At 34.6% G+C, this 23,148-nt stretch overlaps 1 protein-coding gene across 4 annotated transcripts in view; it reads right to left on the reverse strand.

Moving 5' to 3' along the window:
- Positions 1 to 342: 342 nt before the first annotated feature.
- Positions 343 to 23,148, reverse strand: part of LOC149542436 (SPX domain-containing membrane protein OsI_17046-like) — a 288,998-nt gene continuing 266,192 nt past the window's right edge. For all 4 annotated transcript variants that reach the window (XM_089797382.1, XM_089797379.1, XM_089797380.1 and 1 more), the window contains one exon: positions 343 to 1,116. In XM_089797382.1, coding sequence (XP_089653508.1) covers positions 878 to 1,116 — 239 coding nt within the window. In that variant the 3' untranslated portion in view covers positions 343 to 877. The remainder of the gene's footprint in view (positions 1,117 to 23,148) is intronic.

Genomic DNA, 23,148 nt, shown 5'->3' on the forward strand with positions numbered 1-23,148 from the left:
ACGTGGCAAAAATTAAACAGCACACATGCCACCAACCACCAAAACATAGAGAGCTTCATTATGACAAAAATGTCATTATTTGATTAAAATTCCCTGTGTGTGTGTGTGTGAAATATTTATTTATTTGTGTATGAGTGTGTGCATGCATTATGTAGGTGTAGTCAAGCTCTTATAACCTGCTTTAGAGCTTCTCATAGCCTTGACGGCTTGCTATGCATTTCCAATTCATTTCTCAAATATGAGAAATGCTGTCTAAGCTGGTGTTTTTCACCCAAGTTGGCTTTTTCCCAGGAAAATATTGTTGCAAAACAATTTGTGTGTTGACATTATTGGTGTCAGCAATCACAATGAAAAGTTCTCACTATTTTCCATGTCATTTATCATAGCAGTTTGACAACCATACAATATTGTTTGCTGAGGAATTGTTGTAGTTCTTGCATCAGAATCTATCTACTGATAACTCCATGTGTGGAGTATCTAACCTAGTTTATGGATCATACCCAATCCAGGGTAAAACAATTTGATCTTCTTTCTGTCGCAGTTTCTTCATAAAATGTGTTTATCTATTCTTCATAAAAAATTAAAAAAAATCAACTTTTTTTACAGTGTGCTGAAAGGACTTAGGCCCATTGAGGAAACCAGAAAAACCAATGACAGGCTGGGAGCTTACAAAATTAATGATAATCTAAAGATTTGTGCTCTCAACTGCTAGCCAAATTTATTAGCAGACCAGAAGAAGCACTTGATAATTCAAGGATGGACTGGAACGTTAAAACCAAAGGTCTATTCATCTCCTCTAAAATATGAGATTGAATTTTCTTCATTCGCTGAATTGTACATTGAACCACAGAAAAATCAAATTTGAATTGGCATGGATCTAGTAGAGTAAATTGTAGGTGTAGTAAGTTGCAGCAATCGATATAATTCCGAGAAAAAGTGCAGGGAGAAGAGTTATGTCAAGTAGGTGTTTTGTCCCCAAGTAACCTACAAATGTAATAGACAGATCTGCCAACACTCTGGCCAATGTTCCAGCTTCTGTTGACAATAAACCTCCATTGTAGGTTCCTTGAGCTAGCCTTGAAGACATAACCTTCGATAGCAGAGACAAGTTTACACCTGGCAAAGTATCAGTCACAGAAGAATTAGATTTTCATCCTAAAATGAACTACAAAATGCATTTCACAAATAGTTTCTCAAGGAAGCAGGAAATTAATACTAATTTCCATGGACTAGAATGAAAGAAAAAAGAAATATAATCAATGTCCACTAATGGTAAAGTCTATCAATGTCACTTAAAAGATATAAAATCTGAAGTTGGAAGTATTTAAACCAAATGAGAGCACAGTGAATCTAAAGCTGTAAACACTAGACAAATAAATATACAAATGTTGCATGATTTAAGAGTCCAGAAAGTAAAATTCAGGAATCATCGTTAACCTTGTAAAAACTAATTTAAATTTTGTTTCTCCAAATGGCAATTAGAATTGAGAGGACACTATATTCCTCAATTCTGTCCACAAGAACACCTATAGGACAAAACCAAATGTTTTTGGATTCAATTTTTCTTTGCAATTTTTTTTTTCTTTTCTTTTTAAATCTTCAAGACATCAATTGGAAAGATTTATGGTACCAATGGCCACAATAAACATAGTTCGCTTCTTGCTTTCGTTAGGGGGCATGGTTGGTGTACTGCCCCTTTTCTAGCCAGTGTCAGTTGCTGGTGTTTTTAGCCTATCATAGTGACCCTTGTGAGCTAATGTGGTGGTTTGAGGGTTCTTGTTGTTTTGTTATCCTTGGCAGAGGTGACATTACTCCCCTTCAGCATGGTGGTGTTTGGGATTCTAACTTCAGTACTCTTCATTTGGCTTGATTGATGGACTTACTATTTATAGCAAGTCATTTGTGATCCAGTTGCTAATTTAGGCATAACATCTAGGTGTCAGGTTCTGACAGAGAGCACTTGGATTTCATATGGATCATTAATGCAATTTATAAGCTATTTATTTGATTCATAATCATTAATTTACTTAGGTAATGATTAAAGTTAAGATTTTTATTAAGTGTTGAAAGTGCATCTATTATTTTTATTTAATGTAGTTGACTTGGACGCCTAAGTAAAGGGAGGGAAACATTATTAAATTATTATAATTCAAAAGTAAGCAACAAAAAAACAAATACATAAATTCAAACTCATGTGATGAGTAATGCTGAAGCTGGTCGATTTAGGCAAGTTGGGATTATTAAGGCAAGACAACGAAATTTCACTTTCTCTCCTGCACGCCTTGTGACTTTAGTAGTGATTTGTGATCAGTTTGCAAGGGTTTCTGCATTTCAAGAGATGAAAGAATTGACAATCCTTCAGCCTTATCACACTTTAAGTTGGTTGAGTTATGCCAAGGAATTGTGCTTGAAGGTGGTTCATCCAAGAGCCATCATTGGGCTCAAACTATGATCGATTTGGGGGTAGCTCTCAGCGTTTGTTCTCAGAGTTCAATCGCAGGACTGGGGGAATAGTTGTTGTATACAAATCGCAGCATTCCATTAATGCTGCATACATATTTCTGGCTGCCATGGCTTCTTACTGAGATGGCAGACATAATTTACAGGCAGTGACTTTGTTTTGGGAGCCTAAGTTACAAGGCGAAGGCATGACTCAGACTTATAAGTGCAAAGGGTGCACATTTTGACCTCCATATCAAAGGAAATAGCATTATCAGTCTGCTGTGATCTTCCCAGACTTATTATGATGTTCACAATTGGTTCCAGGTTCTTTAATAGTTTGAAATAAATGTATTGCATACACATTTAGTTTTGTAAATACTGGCATATAGATAAATTAGTAAATAAAGATTGTGTGCTTATTCAACAATTTGCATATTAAATTTCATGTTTGTAGTTGTTTACGCTGAAAATACAAAAGAAAAGCATTTAACCCAAAACACAAATTTGTTTTGAAAAAAACACAAAACTATCAAAACATACATAATCCAGAGCCAACAATGTAGTTAGAACTAGCAGGGTTTGTATAGTGGTATCAGAGTGGTTTCTTGCCATCTTGCAGGGAATTGGGCAAACATATACAGCCATAGAGAGTTGACCCTAACAGGTTTTACACTCATAGGGGATTAGAGTTGCAGGGTAATCAGGCACATGATACCATGAGTGATGAGACAGGTGGTAGCCCTCTTAGGAATACAGGAAATGATAATGGGAGAGAAGTGAGAGAATTGTTCAGAGGGTTGGCAACAGGCCAACAACAGGTTACATAGGTTTTACAACAACTCACTACAGCCACGGAGTGCATGTCACTTCCTCGAGGACAAAAGTGAGTTTGATGAGCATGGTAGCTCTATTGAGTCTCCTAGACCACATAGGGTATGTACATGTACATATGATAGACCCATACACCCTACTTTCTTGAGACCTGATTCATTAATTTTGATGAGAAGGATTTGGCATTTACTTATAATGTTTTAGCTTTGTGTGCAGAGCGGAAAGCACTACCTCAGCCACTGAAAGACCACTTGAATTTTGACAGATTCATGTCACATGAATGAGAGCATCACAAGGGTAGACAGGATAGGTGACCCAAGAACATGGGTAGTTATCTCAAGCATGCCACCAATAAATTGACTCTCTTTAGATTTGATGACAATGGTAAGATCTTAGTGAGAGCACGAGTCCATAAGTTGGACACTTTTCTCACACTTTGTCCCATGTCTGAGGAGGATGCCATCATGTCTGCAATTTTACATCTAGATGGGCTAGCTCATGATTAGTAGTATCATGCATTGATTACAATACAACATGATTGTATTACTTCCTATTAGGAGCTTGTGGATAGGTTAGTTGCACAGGTTAATAGTGAGTTGTATTTCAAGGACTTAAATCAAGTCAAGTAGATAGGTAGCCTAGAGATTCACACTAGTGAGTTCCAGAAGAACTCCATTATGGTCATAGGAAAATTTGACAGGAGGTTGGTTGTCCTATTTATGGAGGGATTGTTAGAGCCTCTTAAGGGTTGGATCAAATCTTTTGAGCCACAAACTTTACATGGAGCAATGAACAAGGCACATAACATGGAGGCATCTACTACATGCAATAAATTCACGACCAAACTGTCCACTTTAGTATGTGATAGTGGATCAGCCCCTAAAAGGGGTAAGAAACCCGAACAAAAGAAACCATTTGCAGACCCTTTAGATGAAAACACTTGATTTTTGAAGGAAAATGTTATGTTTTATTGCACCATATAATGAGAAAGATGAATGTCCTTTGAGGCCTAAAGGCAAAAATAGACAAATATAGTGGTCCCATAGGCAAATGTGCATTGGGCATGACACAACTTCTTTATCGGGTCACATTATTATTGTAGAGAATGTACATGTGGACCCTAACAAGGTTTGTGACATTGTTGAGTGGCCTGCTCTAGAGAACTTGACACAACTCAGAAGGTTTGTGGGGCTCTGTGCTTTCTATCGTCGGTTTGTCAATGAATTTTCATGACATTCTGTATCACTTGCAAACTTGATACGAAAGGGGGCTTTTACATGGACTCCTCAGGCACAACAATGTTTTGAGAAGTTCAAACAATTGATGACTATGTGCCCATGTAATGTCCTCATTTAGATATTTCCTCAAATTTTCCCTAAATCTTTGACTTAGGGTTTATTTTGTATTGGATATCATTGTTTTATTAAAATGTTGGATAAGAAGAATATAGATTTTTTAAATACCATTGATCGGATGCCTTGAAAGAGACAACAATTCCACTTTATATATATCCTTGTGAGAAAATAAGCAGAGACACGACTCTCGAAAATTATATTAAGTATAACTAACATATTCATTATTATTATGTTAATGATATAATGTATCATCCATTAATTATATTAATATTGTTGTATAAAATACAAATTATTGATATTATATTATTTATTTATTTAAGTATTATTTTGAATTCTTTCTCTATTGGTATTACCATTATGAAATTGTAAATTAAATTATTATAATCTTATATACTAAGATATTCATATAATACTATATATTATATTATACTAGTTCATTGATATATAATATTATATCATTTTAATATGCTATAATAATAATATAATTAATTTAATAATAAATTACATTATAAATTACTTGTTAATTTATTATTATTATTTATTTCAATATAGGGACATCAGAGTCTCCCCTCTCAAATTTTGCTTGTCGTCAAGCAAAGATAATTTATAAAAATATTTCCATGTAATGTTAATATCCATAAAAATATGATGCAAGAAAATATAATCATATTCATAGTATACATGTTGATGCATAAATACACGAAGCAGACACATGATTGCATGAAGGCATGAAGCTCCACGATGTAGACACATAATATACATGTTAGCTACTGGAGTTAGCAAAACCTGCACAAATAATAGTTAGAATCCTTTTACAATAACAAACCTTTTTATACTTTCCTACCCTCTATCCTAACCCCAAACCTTAAAGACGTCTTTAGATCAGGTTTCCTAACCCTTAGTTATTAAATTGTCTTTTCTAGAGTGCACCCTTTAAGGCTCACATATCCATATGTTGATGCGATCAAAATATTTGTACCATTATACTTACTCAAGCATATTGGTTAGATGGAGAAGGATCTCGCATACCAACATTATAAAGGTTGTATCCTTAGTTTGTGTTTGGCCAGATGGTATTATACCCATCTCTAATACAAACACTTTTCTATATCTTGCCTTATTAAGTCAGCCAAATGGGTAGTTACACCCATCTCTAATATTGACATTAAGAGTTGTGATTTTCTTCATTTCATTAGCTAAATAGGAGTGCACCTATCTCTCATACTAATACAAGAAGTCGTAGCCTTCCCTTTATAATAAATTTATTAATCTTTCTTAGTCCAATTAACATCATTTTCTTAGTAGCCTTCCCTAAATAATTAATTTACTTAATCCACTTAATTCAATAAAACATCCCTTTCTTAATTACATTCTTATCTACTTCTTTAAGATGGAGTGTCAAAGAAAAGGAAATAATAACAATAATATACTTAAACCTTCCAATGGAAATCAATACCCTTAATCATAATTGGATGAGCATAGTACACTCACGGTTTATGGCAAAGTTGACCGCTGATCAATCTACACTGTATGTGACCTGGCAAGGGCGGGTCACCAAAATGTTTGACCTTGGAATCTCCGCGTCCTGGGTTTGGGTTCATTCCTTTGCCCACGTTGGTGCTTTACTTTCCCGTGTTCTTGTTCCTGTTGGGATGTTGTTTTAAATGTTGTGCCTTTGATTGGATGTTGTGCTTTCCAATAGTATGAGTGTTAAGGGTGCGGTCCCATGGAGGGGGTCTTCCTAAAACAATTCAGCGGGTGCTCTAGAGATTTTTTTGGATTATTTTAAAGCGGAAGGTCCCATGAATTTTGTAGTGAAGTTATTCTTGAAAAGCTTAAGCCCCATAATTTATGGAAGCAGGTGGTTTCATTAATTATTTTATTTAACATATTTCATTCACTTACTAAATAAATAAAAATGTTTTAAAAAATTATTGATAAAGAAATAGAAATTGGTATATGATTGACAAGTGGCCGAAGAAAAGCCTAAGCTAGTGGAGCAATTTCTAGCCCCCCACCTTTTCCACCTACTCAAATTTACACTCTAAAAAGTAGGGGCTGCTATTATTTAGGAGAAGGTTCCAATTAATCCTGTAGCAAAACATTTTTTGGTTTCATAGGACCACCCGCTCCATAAAAATAGATCCAATAGCCCCCCTCATGGGACCGCACCCTAAGAACCCAATTGCCTTCAATATGATTTCTTTTTTCCATATAACTGTATAAATTGCTCTTGATATATTCTTGGACCAACATTTTACTTTGGCGATTAACTTTCCATTGAAACCTTGTTTTCAATCCATCAAATATTTGTAATACCTCTCATAATTTCAGTGTTTCCACCAATGCAAATACATATCCTTTCCGCAAAGCTGCTTGTGTAATGTAATTATCATAGATATGGGTTCCTCTCGTTGCAACCTTGATGTAGATATTTGCTAATATACCTCCTATTATTGTCTTTGCTTGCTGACGGTGTGGCTTATATATGTACATCAAGTATGGGTTTTATAAAATATGGAGCTTTGATTTCACCATCAACATTTGTTCGATAGCTCCTTTATTGTGGGAGGCTAATTTATCAGTTCTTGCCTTTGGCAGGTAATTGAAGGAATCATTAGATTCTATGGTATTAGTTGGGAGCATAATATTTTCCAAAAATTTGAAGATATCCTAATGTTTTCAAGTCTTCTATTGATATGAATGTATTTTAAAAATTAAAATTTCCCTTTTTAAAAAAATCCTATTGGTCTTTAAGAAAAAGGCAATGAAATAAATAATTTTTGTTCAAAAAAATTAGGGAATTTGCCTCTTGTCACATTTAATAGTATCATTAATAATGATGATGATGATGTAAATTAATGTTATTAAATGAGGCTATGTCAGACTTTATGGGAGCAGTCCGGGATTGTCCCAAAAAATAGTTATGTACTTGTAAGGAAAAAATATAAGACAAAAGCCTCCACAAATCGATTTAGCCATTGGTGCACATATTTGCACGGCTGGATAAGTGCAAAGAAAGGCAGCCATCGTGGAGTAATGACATGACAAATTGGCAAAATGAAACATATTTCCACCAAATAAAAATGAAAAATTTGTCCCATTGAATTCCATTCTAAGAAATATTTAAATATCTTTATCATTATTATAATATTTATTATATTAACAATATAGATGTAATAATAGTACTAAATTTATTTATTAACATATAATACTATATTCTATATTACTAATTAATTAAACAATATTTTTAAAATTATTATCATTTATTTAGTAAGATATTTCAATTTATTATTTATTCTTACACTTATTTATTAATAATTTTATATAATTTTATTAACATATTTAATTCAAATTATTATATTTTATAAGGTATTATTATTCATTTTATTTAATCAATGTAATTTAATTATAATTTTTTTCTCACTATTTAACTATTAAATTGCTTTCTAAAAATGGGAAGTTATAATTACAAGGTGAAGGCACGGCTCAAACTTAACAAGTGCAGACGCTGCACATTTTGGCCTCCACATCAAAGGAAATGGCATTATCAGTCTCCTGCGATCTTTCCAGACTTATTCAGTGACATCCACAATCGGTTCCAGGTTGTTTAATTGTTTGAGATAAATCTATTGCATACATATTTAGTTTTGTAAATACTGGAATAAAGATAAATCAGTAAATAAGGATTGTGTGAGCTAATTCCGTAATTTTCATGTTTGCAGTTGTTTATGCTGAAAAAACAAAAAACAGAATATATCCCCAAAACACAAAACATAATTGCAAAAAACACAAAAAGTATCAAAACAATCAGTTCAGAGCCAGCAGTTAGAACTAACAGGGTGCTTACAGTGGATCATATCATGTCATAATCACAAGATCACACAATGATTGGCTCAAGAATACATTACAAGTACAATAGTTACTAGCTCATACACACGACAGATACAAAATTGACTAATTCATACACACATCAAACAAACAATTGGCACTAGCTCATGTTCACATCACAAGTACAATGCTGATTAGCTTCTATGCACATAAGTACAACAATGACTAGCTTATACACACATCACAAGTACAACAATGACTAGCCAAAGCATACATCACTTGTTTACATAAAATGCAATCGATACTATGGAAGTGGATACAACCAACTTTAAATCCAAATTTCTCTATTCACACATAAGCCCATAAACAGATCTCATCTAAGAAAGGAACACCGTTGCATCCCATGCAACACCATGGGTCAATCTTTTTCTTGATTCATCACTATCAATGATGACAAACAAACTACCAATACTATTTGATGTCATCACTGGCAAAGACATTAATAACAATGTTTGTAAAAACCCAAGGCCATTTACACAACTGCACAATCAATGACAAACATATAAATAGTGACTGACAAACACATCCACAGTGAGTGACAAACACCTAGCCTTTTTAGTGTGTTATTGATAAACAAGTAATGTTGGCGCATTACATAGTACACTGTGGACGGCATCATCTTCCTTGGTATTTTGCACCAATTTTGATGACAGCAAGCATCCCATGCTGTGTGTAATATATATCCCTATTTTGTTGCTGAATAGAATAAGTACCTACATAATGAGCAGTGGTCAAGCCCATTGGCAGTACTACACTCAATGTATGGCGATGGCATTTCAAATGCCACACAGCTCAAATAAACTACTGCAGCATTCCATAATAAGCTGAATAATACAGATAATCAATGTAATCAACAACCCAACAAGTAGAATACCTTGAACTGATGACAATAAGGTTTTTGGAGGTCTGATATCAGCTATAACACACTGAAAACAAATCTGGACTGCAAGGAAGTCAGCTAAACTCTCCACCAACACACCAAAAATGACCATTAACCAATTTCACCCTTTTAAGCTAGTTCAACATGATGGGACCGTTGACCTATTCATTTGGTTTCTGTAAGCTAATGGGTGGATAAGGGAATCTTGGGGCAATAATAAGAGAAGTTTCGTGTTTAGATAGTTATGATGGGTGTAAGGCTCTTTTCTGTAGCATTTGTGACACTATTCTTAATAAGTCAGTTAGCGTACTTACTGATACCATTTATAATAAAGCACATAAGACAAGGCTTTCCTCAATTCACAATAAAAACACAACATAAGAAAACAAAAGAGTCATATTTTTAATGATGAACATGGATGATTACATGAACATTTTCCATCAAATTAACGTGCAAGCAGACGCAAAGTACATAGACTTCCCTCAACTTTGGTGGACATAAATTTTCCTTTTTCCTCAACCAAAAGGCACAAAAGACATAGAATCCCCTCAACTCCTTTCTATAGAAGGAACTAACTATTTCCATAATATTAACAAAGCTTGGCTATGACTCAGGCAGATAGTTTAGATTTGATTTACTCCATGTTGGAAAAAAACATTGGATACTATATACAAAACTTCCATACTTGATCTACTAGGACTAGAAGAGATCACCCATTACACACTAGATACTATATACAACACTTCTTTCTTGACTACCCACTCGATTTTACACTACACACTTGATACACAAGACTCAATACAAGACGTGATTAAAGACTCTGCTCAAGACTCAATCTATTGCTAACACTTGATGCTTGAAATGAGGTCACAAGGTCTTATTTATAGCATGTGGAGGCCAAGGGGTAGATGATTTAATGGTAGATATGAGTGGTAGATGTGGATTACCGATAGATGAGAGTGGTAACTTTGGTCAATAGGTAGATTGGCGCAACGGCCCTAGGTCCTAAATAAGGTGGTCAAACATCAAGGAGGCTAGTATAGGAGGTCAATAAGTGTCCAAGATGACACACGATAGTTTAGGCAATCTCAAACATGCATTTAGGCAAGTTGTTTACATGTTGTAATAAGGTTATAGGCAAGTCAAAGGGTGGTCAACAATTGGTCAAACATTGTGAGTTGACCAAGAATCTTCATTTTCATGTTTCATAATCTTTTTACATGTTTTGATATAGTTTTGTAGGCATTTGAAGTCAATTGTGTAAAGTTTGTGTAAAAAGTTGTAAAATTGCAAAAATTGCAATAAAAGTTGTCATGCAATTGTTTTGCAAATTTTCTTGCAAATTGGAAGTCTAACAGTCAAATCATTGTTTGGATTGAGCATGGAAGAATGAAGTTGTAAGGTCAAGAGTTGTGACCTATAAATTAATTATCTTCCACCTAGTTTGGGTTGGAATGGCATGGTATGGATTTGGAATGAAATATCACATCTTTTTGGAGGGAAAACTGTGTACAGTCAGAGTGTATCTTTCTAAAATCTTTTGCAGGGTAACAGTAAGTTGGTTATGTTTTTTAGAAAGTTGATTTTTTGCTTATTGGTGAATGTAATAATTAGTTTTGGTCAAATAGGAGAAAGCTGTTATGGATTTGGATTTCATTTGGTTTGCTGGTTACCCTACCCTGCAGTTAGGGTTTGAACGAAAATAATCAATCTCTTTCAATTCCCTCAGTGACAATACTTGATGATGGTTGTGAAGAAGGGTATTATGATGTGGAAGACATTCACGGCTTATATCTCTTCAATCTTCACTTGACTGTGGTATTACAACTACTTTTGAGTCTCTACAATTAGTCTGCTCAACGTGTTGACAGTTTGAAATCACATTACAGAGGTCCAGAAATGGGTCAAGGAGGTTTGATTTTTGGTAGGTAATAAAGTAGAAGGATGATAATAGTGATGGGAGATGAAAATCCATTGTGGGTTTCGAGATTGGGAGCCTAGAAGACCAAACAGTGTGTTTAAGCCTAAAAGCCTAAAAACTAGGGCTTGACAGTTAAGGGGTCAAAACAGGTGATCAAAAGCTCATCTTTTGGAATTAGGTAGGTCATTTGATGTTATGAAGGATTCTATAATTTGTTTTGGAAGTTGTTTGGAAGTTATTTGAGTTTGGTGTTATTTTGATGAAACATGGCTACTAGGAAAGAGCCCCTATTAGGCCTCCTAGTGTAACTTGTAGATTTGGTCTAGGAAGAAGCCCAAAACCTATCAAAGGGTCATGAAACTTGGTGGAATGGTGGACAAGGATGTATTGGTGTGTGTGGAAGCTTGAGACCTTGGAGGGCGCAAGGGAGTGAGATGTGTGGAAGTTTGTTTTCCTTGTTGAAGGCTTTATGCTGCTTGGAAGATAGGGATAGGATTGAGAAGGTGAAGTTGGTGTGTGAAAGAGACCAATCACCTCTACCCTAGTCTTGAGCAGGTCCTAGGTGTTAGTTTTAGTGATCTTTGATAGATAAAACTATTACTGCAGATATAGACTATAATTGATATCCTTACTTGAATAATAGTAGAACTAGAGATGCAGAGTTTGTTTTCCCCAGTGATCACCGAGTCTTTAATTTTAGTGTTGAGGATTGCTAAGGATATGCTGTCTTACAATGGAGATTGTTGTGAGAACATATTAGCCGCCTTCCAATGAATAATGTCAAGAGTTGTCCTGCAAAATGAATGTGCAGATCACTGGGACTGTAATGCCTTTGATTATCTTTCCCATTGATCTGCACTTATATTTATAAGTGTGAAAGGTCATGCCCCCATAGAGTCATGACTCTACGTGGCCAAAGGGCACATAGGATCATGCCTCTCCAGAGGGATAACTAACCAACAGTTTAGTTATGACAAACACAACAATACAATGGATTATGTGATTGGTAGTAAACACAAGACCCCCGATAATACACATTATAATGTCTGTTGATAACATACACATTTCAATGTCTGTTGATGATATTCACATTACAATGTTTGCCGATAATATTATGATAATCATTCAAACATATGTTATGACAATTATCCAAACATATAAACACACACACACACACATATATATATATATATATATATATATATATGTATCTATGTATGTATATATATATACATATATATAAGCATACATCTGATGAACAACATTCACATACGATAGTTTTATCATTACTTCTACTGATGCTATACATCAACACTCCCTCTTAGCAAGGGAGAAGTAATAAACCTTTAGAATAGAATATTTGAATACATTATCTGATCTTAACACTGTAAAACAATGACTAGTCAAATAATTAATATCACCATGCTATGAACACTATCATAACATATATTATGATCTCTAATTGTCTGAAACAATATCTAGAGTAATCATAATGGATTTGTTATCAATGATCTCTAATTGTCCGAAACAATATTTAGAGATGTCCATGATAATAGGCCTATCATTTGCAAGATCATCACCTTACAAATGATTACCTTCTGAATATATATAAGTCCATAAAAGATCGTCACCTTTCATTACATATTTGATACAACTAAACAACAATAGAAGCATAAACTCATAAATTGAAAACTTAAATTCAATATTCAATATTACAATTTAATTATACCAAGTTTTCCTCTAAAGTAATCCAACTTTACTTTAGCAAGAGGCTTAGTAAAGATATCTTTTGTTTTCTCATTAGTACTGATGTACTCCAATTGAATGACTCCTTGATCCACCATATCTCTAATGTAGTGTTAAGAAATTTCAATATGTTAGGAACAATTGTGGAAAAATAGGTTAGCTGAAAACTTGATGCAACTTTGACTATCACAATGAATCACAGTCGGCTTCAAAGGTCTTTTGAACAAATCTACTAACAACTTCTGTAGCCATACCACTTCTCTAGCACCCAAGGAAGAGGCAATGTATTTAGCTTCGGTAGAACTTAATGCAATTGAAGACTGTTTTCTGCTAAACAAGGAAACCATTGCAAATCCTAGACTGAAACAACATCCATAAGTACTCTTACGTTCAATAGGACTCCCGCCTAATCAGAATCTGAATATCCATCAAGGTTGATGTTGTCTTGATCATATTTGATTCCCATGCCGATAGTACCTTTTAGATATCTCAAAATGCATTTAGCTGCATGTAGATGTATCTTCTTTGGTGCACACATAAACTGACTCAGTGTGTTAGTTGCATAACATATGTTAGGACGAGTATTCACTAGATACATTAAAGATCCAATGATCTACCTGTAGTAAGTAGAATTTATAGGTTTTGATTTGATCATATCATCCTTCAACTTGTGTAGATTGACTTCCATAGGAGTAGAAGTTGGTTTACATTCCATTATTCCAAATTTTGTTAGAATATCAACTCTATATTTTCCTTGATTCAAAATAATGTAGTTACCCTTTTGCTAGACTTCTAATCTAAGCAAGTAGTGTAGAAGACCTAAATCCTTCATATCAAACTCTGATGTGAGTTCTTGTTTGCATTTCTTTATGAGATGTCTTCACCTGTTATCAATAAGTCATCAACATATAACACAAGAATAATCATATGATCACCATTTATTTTGAAGTATACGTTAAGGTCAGCTTTATTTTTAGAATATCATAACTTCATTAGATAGTTGTCTATCCTTTCGTACCATGCTCTGGGAGCCTATTTGAGACCATATAGAGCTTTCTTTAATTTACAAACGTGAGTTTTGCTGTCATGAGTGCAGAATCCTTTTGGTTGCTCGATATAAGCTTCTTCAATTTTGCCATTTAGGAATGCTGTTTTGACATCCATTTGATGAACTTTCCATCCATTGGATGCAGCGATAGTAAAGATGGTTCTAACTGAAGTGTATCTAGCAATTGGTGCAAATGATTCTTCATAATTGATGTCTTCTTTCTGTGAGAAACCCTGTGCTACAAATCCGGCTTTGTACTTTTCAATGTTGCCATCAGATACATGTTTAATTTTAAACAACAATTTAGAAGAAACAACTGATTTGTTTTTAGGCCTCGGTACAACATCTCATACATCATTTTTTAGTATGGAATTATATTCTTCAATCATTGCTTCTTTCCAAGATTGACTTGATAGTGCTTTAACATTTGAAGGTTCTGTTTTTATAAGTTCAGTTACTAATGCAACATAACATGAGTGATTTCTTGTTCTTTTACTTTTTCGAATAACTTCATTAAGTTCAACCTAATTTTCTACTATCATTTTCCTAGCCCAAAGTGGCCTCTTTTTATTGTTGATATTTTCAGAATCTTCATGATTAGATGTGGTAGAAGATGGTTCAATATCATTCTCCCTCTCAATTTTTGTTTGGTGATTTTCATCTACTTTAGGAATAGATTCAGTATTAGATTCATTACTGTTTCTAGAAATATTAAAGGCAATATCTTCTTCAAATTTCACATCTCTACTAATCTCAATTGTTCTTTGACCTGGAATAAAGACTCTATAGCCTTTGGTTGTTTCATTGCATCCAATGAGTATCCCCTTCTTTTCGGATGGTTCTAGTTTTGTTCTTTTCTCTTTAGGAATGTGGATATAAATAGAACATCCAAATATTCTTAGATGACTTAGATTTGGTTTAATACCTGTAAATACTTCTTCAAAAGTGGTGTTCTCTAATACTGAGTGGGGACATCTATTTTGAATGTAGACTGTAGTGTTAGATGTTTCAACTCAGAAAGAAGTATGAAGATTTTGATTGTGCATCATTGCTTTAGCTGACTCAACAATTGATCTATTTTTACGTTCTGCAACTCCATTCTATTAAGGATTATATGGTATAGAAAAGTCCCTCTTAATCCCAACAACAATGCAATTTTTTTTTTGATTTCGGAGATGTATTCACTTCCATTGTCTAACTATAATATTTTTATTTTCTGTCCTAACTAATTTTCAACTAGGGCTTTGAATTCTTTGAATTTTGATAAGACTTCTACTGATTCTTTTTGTTTTAAAAAGTAGATCCAAGTTCTTCTAAAGTAATCATCAATAAAAATTACATAAAAGAGGCACCTGTTAAGAGAAGGTACAGACATAGGGCCGCAAAGGTCAGTGTGAATCAGTTCAAGGATGGATTTTGATTTGTGAACACTTTCAGGAAATGATTGCTTTCTGTTTTTACCTAGAGCACATCTTTTGCAAATGCTCAAGTGATCAATTTTGAGACTAGGTAAACTTTTTACAATTTTTCCTATAGATGATAATGCACGATAGTGAAGTTGACCTAGCCTTCTATGCCAAATTTTGGTAGAGTTTGATGTTTCAAGACTTAGAGCTAAGTTTTGATTGTTACACAGTTTATACAGGCTTCCATCTTTGCATCCAATAGAAATGACTTTGTTGATATTGAGTTCTTTGGCCAAGATAGAACTTTGTCCTCTTGAAAAGTGATTTTGAATCCTTGATCAGCAAGACTAGAAATAGAGACTAGATTTCTTTTTATTCCAAGTACATATAAAACATTTTTGAGTTGGAGAGTAATTCCTGAATTTAGGTAAATTGAATAGAAACCAATATCTTTGATAGGATGAGTGGAGTTATCTCCAATGGTAACTTCTTTTGAGGAGTGTTCTGAGAAGGTTTCAAATTTGTCTCTAAAACTGGTGATGTGTCGAGATGCTCCACTGTCTATGATCTAAGTGTTGTTGTTTGAGTCTAATTCACTTGAAAGAGCTAAATAAAATGCATAGTTTTCTTTTTCTTCTTTCTCTACTTCCTCTTCTTTGATTTCTGCTAGAGCTGCTTGAATTCTCTTTCGTTCAGGGAAAAAGTTATGAGAGTGACCAATTTTATCACATTTGAAACATCTAACTTTGGAACAATCACATTTCTTATATGATTTGTCAATTTCCCTCTTATTATGTTCAAATTTTCTTTTCATATTTGAATTTGCATGAAGAGCCTGAATGTCTCCCTCTTGATTTATACTTAGTCTTCTTGAGACTAATCTTGATTCTTCTTGTGTGCATTCATTTTTTAGTAATTCAAATTTAGGAAGCTTGGGTCAAGAGCTTAGGCCTCGAATAAATGTTTTCCAAGATAGAGGAAGTCCTCTTAATGCTATCATGCTAAGTTCTTTGTCATCAACTCAATTTTCCATTGTTGCAAGTTGATCTTTTAATTTAGAAATTCTTAGAAAGTAGGATGTAATAGATTCTCCATTTTTCATCTTTATATATAGTAGATCTTGTTTTAGAGTTAACAATCTACTAGTATTGTTGATTTCAAATGTATCTTTGATAATAGAGAACATTTCAAACGCAGTCTTGAGACTGGATATAGATGGAAGAATATGATCTTTTATAGAATCTATTATAATTTTCATTGCTTTGTTATTGTATCTTTTCTATGTTACTTTCTCTGGATCATTTTCAGGCATGGATATGTTTGTTTCTATATACTCCTCTAATTCCATTTCTCTTAAGGTTATCATGACTAAAATTTTCCATGATGAAAATTTTTATGCTCCCTCAAGCCTATCCTCTAGCCTTACATGATTCACCATTTTGATTTAAGAATATAATTTAACTTTTATAAATTTGAGACTTTAGATTTTAATTCTGAGTAATAGATTTTCTTATCAGAATGGCTCTGATACCATGTTAGGTTTACTGATCACTAATAGATTAAACTATTACTGCAAATATAGACTATAATTGATATCCTTACTTGAACAATGGTAGAACCAGAGATGTAGAGTCTGTTCTCCCAAGTGATTGTTTAGTCTTTAATTTTAGTGTTGAGGATTGTTGAGGATATGTTGTCTTACAATGGAGGTTACCTCATGTGGCTCCCCATAAAATTTCATGGTTAAACAAGAATCATAGTTTTATAGTTGAAGAACAAGCATGGGTAGAATTTGAACCTGGTGAGTATAGGGATAAGGTGCTATGTGAGATCATTCCTATGGATGCCTGTCATTTGCTCCTAGGAAGACCATGTTAGTTTGATGTAAAGGCTCCACATAATAGTGAAAAGAATACCTATTTGATAGAGAAGAATGGTAGACAATTCAAGATGGATCCTTTATCTGATCATATGGTGAAGGATCAAGATGATGGAGTAGTCAAACTGATCAGAGGTAAGGAGTTATTGCAAATGAGTAAAGAAGATGATTTTCAAGGGTATGCTCTCATTGGCAAGCCAAAAGAGGAAGTCAGAAGTAAAGAACGAATCCCTGCAGAGGTTGCAAAATTACTAAAACAGTATCCTTCCATAGTTGCAAAGGAGAAACCAAAATCTTTACCACCTATCAGAAGCATACGTCATCAGATTGACTTAGTGCCTGGTGCAACCTTGCCCAACAACCCTGCCTATAAGCTCACACCACAACAGAATGCAAAGGTAAGTAGAAAAGTTGTGGATTTGTTGAATAAAGGATTGGTGAGGAAAAGTTTAAGCCCATGTGCATGTCCATCAGTTCTAGCACCCAAGAAGGATGGAAAATGGAGGCTTTGTGTTGATTCAAGGGCAATTAATAAGATCACAATCAGGTAAAGGTTTCCCATGCCTAGAATTGAAGATCTAATGGATTATCTAGGAGAATCATGTGTTTATTCTAAATTAGATTTGAAATCGGGATATCACCAAATTAGGATCAGACAAAGGGATGAGTGAAAAACAACTTTTAAGACTAATGGGGGACTATATGAGTGGCTAGTGATGCCATTTGGCTTGAGCAATGCACCTAGCACATTCGTGAGATTAATGAATGAAGTTTTGGTACAATTCATTGGCAAATTTGTAATAGTATATTTAGATGATATTTTGATATTTAGAAGGAATAGAGAAGAGCACTTGGAGCATCTTGAAATGGTGATGGAAAAGTTGCATGAGGAGAAGTTACACATCAATTTGGAAAAATTGTGAGTTCTTTAAGAATTAGTTTATCTTGGTTATGTGATTTGTAAAGGATGCCTAAACATGGGTCCTAGCAAGGTAGAAGCTATTCTAAATTGGCCAAGTCCTAAGGCAGAAGGGGATGTTAGGAGCTTTCGTGGCCTAGCTACCTTTTATAGGAAATTCATTAGAGGATTCAGTGGGATAGTAGCTCCCATACTTGATACCATAAAAGGAGGAATCAAATGTAAGTTTAGATGGACTGAAATAGTAGAGAAGAGTTTTCAATTTTTGAAGAAGAAAGTGGCGAAATTACCCACCCTAATACTACCTAGTTTTGACAAGGTGTTTACTGTGGAGTGTGATGCTAGCAAGTATGCTATAGGAGCAGCCCTTAGTCAAGAGAATCACCCCATTGCATTTTTCTTAGAAAAATTGAATGAAGCAAAGCAAAAATATTCTACCTATGACCTTGAGTTGTACTCCATGGTTCAAGTACTAAAGAAATGGAAACACTACCTCATGCCAAAGGAGTTCATAGTGTATATTAATAATCATGCCCTCAGTTTCCTAAATAGGCAAGATAAACTCAACCATAAACATGTTAAGTGGGTGGAGCAAATTCAAGCATTTACATTTTCAATAAAACACAAAAAGGGAACCAACAAGGTGTTGATGCTTTGAGTAGGAGGGTACTTGCAGTCCAAGAAGTCAAACTACAAAGTGTGGGATTGGAGCAGATCAAGGATCTGTATAAGGAAGATTTTGATTTCAAAGAGACCTATAAGACTTGTTTGGAGTATGCTAATACTTTTCATGGTGAATTTTCTGATTATGTATTGTAGGATGATTTTTTGTTTAAGGGCAGCAAGTTATGTATACCTAAGTCATCAATGAGGGAAAACATCATCAAGGAAAAACACAATGGGTCTCTTGGAGGACATTTTGGAGCAGACAAGACACTACAACAAGTTGCAAGGTTCTACTACTGGCTTGGATTGCAGAATGAAGTTAGAAGGTATGTGGAAAGTTGTCTAATTTGCCAAAGAGCCAAAGGTACATCATCTAATGCAGGCTTATATCAGCCTTTGCCAATACCTACAAAACCTTGGGATAACATAAGCATGGACTTTGTCCTTGGGTTACCTAAAACTGCTAGAGGAGTAGACATGGTCTTTGTAGTAGTTGATACGTTCACAAACATGAGTCATTTTATACCTTGCAAAAGCAACCATGATGCATCTCAGATTGCAAACCTTTTCTTTAGAGAAGTAGTCAAAATTCATGGACTTCCTATGACAACAGTGATTCATAGAGACACCAAATTCATTGGGCATTTTTGGAGAACCTTATGGAAGAAACTTGGCAGACATTTGTCTTATTCATCAGCTTATCACCCTTAGACTGATGGCCAAATTGAGGTGGTGAATAGATCCTTGGGAAATCTACTTAGGTGTCTCACAAAACAACATGGTTTGGTTTGGGATAAGGTAATCCGTCAGGCTGAATGTGCATATAGTGATTTTGTTAATAGATCAACAGGTAGGACACCTTTTGAAGCAGTATATGGTTTTCATCCAAGAGGACCCATGGAATTAAGGGATTTGCAAGACATGAAGTCTAGAAGTGCCACAAGGGAGACACTTGCTGAATTAATGAAGACAATACATGATCAAGTCAAGGATCATTTGGAGAAATCAGTAATTAAGTACAAGGACAAGGCAAATAAGAAGAAGGAGATTCATTTTAAGATTGGTGACCTAGTCATGGGATTCCTAAACAAGGATAGGTTACCTAAAGGACTAGGCAACAAACTACAAATTAAAAAGATAGTTCCTTGCAAAGTTTTACATAAATAGGGGAACAATGCATAGGAATTGGAATTACCACAAGGGATAGGCATATCATCCATTTTCAATGTTGCAGACCTAAAATTCTACAAAGGGGACAACAACAACATGGATTCTAGTAGCAGCAGCAGGGCAAATGCTGAAGTAGAATGGATGAAGGACCTACCACCCAACAAACCATTATAGTTGGAGTGCATATTGTGTAAAAACCCTTTGTCAGCTATAACTTTATGACACCAATTTCTTTTACTGAATTAATAGTTTGGCAATGTTTAAATCTTTTATAATTTATTCAGTATTCCCCAAGTTTGATATGTAGTAGAAATTACAAGAATTTTGAAATGAGGATGTAAAATCCGATTATAACTATAAGGAAATTCTTGTATTTTATTTGAAAACCTCAAATCAAAATTATATATATATATATAATTATTAAAATCAGAATGTCCAATGTTTAAAATACTGAAAACCTGATTTGTTCTTTGTGGGTTCAATCTGCTGATTTGGAGACAACCACTGGCCAGTCCACTCATACATATAGCTGCTGTCCCAAATTACCAATCCAACACAGAGAATGCTGATTGCTGATGGTGGATTTAGTTGCACAATGAATAATAAAAGCCGCCAACACCAAATAGATTAAACCATGAGCAATTTTGACCCAGCCGGTTATCATAGGAGCCACTAGTCCAGCTGTAACCCATCGAGTCTCCAAACACAGCTCTCACAACCCTATGATTTCCTCAAAAAGTATTTGCAGGTAACAAAGGAATAGCCGTCCAGCCCTTAGACTGAATTCCAATGCAGATTTGATACCCCCACATCACCTATGGGGGCTAACAACAATGTTCTCAAACTAATTCGAACACCAATTTTCAATTTCTCAGAATGTGAATGATCTCATTCAAATTCCACCACTAATCAGACTGATCCCCAACTCTGATCTCCAAGGCACAATAAGAAATAGTAGGAGAAAATATCTAGCAAATATCAAATCCACTATACTTCAGCAGTGGAATGAGAACACTTCTCAGATACAGTGATGAATATTAGAGAAGTTGGGCAATCTTAGCTATACCTTAGCAGCTAAATTGCAAATGCAATTCTCAAAACTTCCAACACTCATACATTAGCAAGGGCATACAGTTCAGAACCCAGGAAAAAGCCAAGAAGACACAAAATCAAATATATAATCAAGCGTGCTTTTCCCAACAAAATGAGTTCTTATTTAAAAGCTTTCGTTGGCCCTAAGTTTCCCTAAAACTCCACTTCAGAAATTGTGTAAGTTTCCAAAAAACCTCAAACGCTAGAAACTTTCCAACTTGCTTTTTAAGAAATATCTCTTAAAGTCATTATTATAATAATATAAACATTATTATAATAATGCAACTCAATGATTAAAAAATAAACAAGAACTCATGAAATTTATTACTTTAATTACAGCAAGTGACGACCGACTGCTGAAGCCACCCACTGCACTGCTAGAAATAGCAATTGCCGAAAATAGACTTACTAAAAATAGTAAGTCCACAACTGAGATCCCCAAAACACCTTGTCAACTCAAGAGGGTCGCTATGATGAGCTAACTCCATCCACTGTGTTGACTTGCCAAAATCAGGGACATTACATATTGGATACCAAGACAGTCAAAAAGACTAAGAACAAGACATACAAGGAATATCTGGTGAAATGGCAAGGCCTACTTGAGGTGGAAGCAATATGAATGATAGAGGAAGATATCATCAAGCATGGCGCAACTCTTCAACATTTGGCAACTCAAGCGACTTGAGTTTTTCAAACCAAGGGAGTATGGTGCAGGGGCCCTAGGTTCTAAATAAGGTGGTCAAACATCAAGGAGGCTAGTATAGGAGGTCATTATGTGTCCAAGATGACGCAAGATAGTTTAGAAAATCTCAAACATGCATTTAGGCAAGTTGTTTACATGTTGTAATAAAAATTATAGACAAGTCAAAGGGTGGTCAACGATTGGTCAAACATTGAGAGTTGACCAAAAATCTTCATTTTCATGTTTCATAATCTTTTTACATGTTTTGGTATAGTTTTTTAGGAATTTGAAGTCTTTTGTATAAAGTTTGTGTAAATTGTAAAATTGCAGAAATTGCAATAAAAGTTGTCATGCAACTTTTATGCAAATTTTCTTGCAAACTGGAAGTCTGACAGTCAGATCATTGTTTGGATCGAGCATGGAAGAATGAAGTTGTAAGGTCAAGAGTTATGACCTATAAATTGATTATCTTCAACCTACTTTGGGTTGGAATGGCATGGTACGGATTTGGAATGAAATATCACATTTTTTGGAGGAAAAATTGTGTATAGTCATAATGTATCTTTTCTAAATCCTTTTGCAGAGTGACAATAAGTTGTTGGTTATGTTTTCTAGAAAGTTGAGTTTTGTTTATTGGTGAATGTAATAATTATTTTTGGTCGAATAGGAGAAAGCTGTTATGGATTTGGACTTTATTTGGTTTCTTGGTTACCCTACCTTGTAGTTAGGGTTTGAACGAAAATAATCAATCTATTTCAATTCCCTTGGTGAAAATACTTGATGATGGTTGTGACGAAGGGTATTATGATGTGGAAGATGTTTATGGTGGTATTACAACAGCATTTGACTCTCTACAATCGGTCTACTCAACGTGCTCACAGTTTAAAATTGTTTACCGCATAGATCAATGGATTAATGCACACAGACAATGAGCAAAAACAACAGATCTTTTATTATTTGCATATGCTAGGAGATTACATACAGATGATAAGATGATTTACAATGATCCCAGATGGGGTATAAATACTTCCCACTGAACCTTCCCGAAGGGGTCCGTCGACTACATAACAATACTAATCTACCCGTTGGCTACTGAATCTTTACCGACGACATGAACCCGTCGGCTACACAGTTTCTATTGACAACATCGTCCCCCCGAAAAGAAAAGTTGTCTCCTGGCGACTTCAAAACTGACAAAAATAGGATACCACGAAATACAA

This window comes from Cupressus sempervirens, chromosome 8, assembly GCF_028749045.1.
Source record: "Cupressus sempervirens isolate cs-2001-9-10 chromosome 8, ASM2874904v1, whole genome shotgun sequence".
Classification (NCBI taxonomy): domain Eukaryota; kingdom Viridiplantae; phylum Streptophyta; class Pinopsida; order Cupressales; family Cupressaceae; genus Cupressus; species Cupressus sempervirens.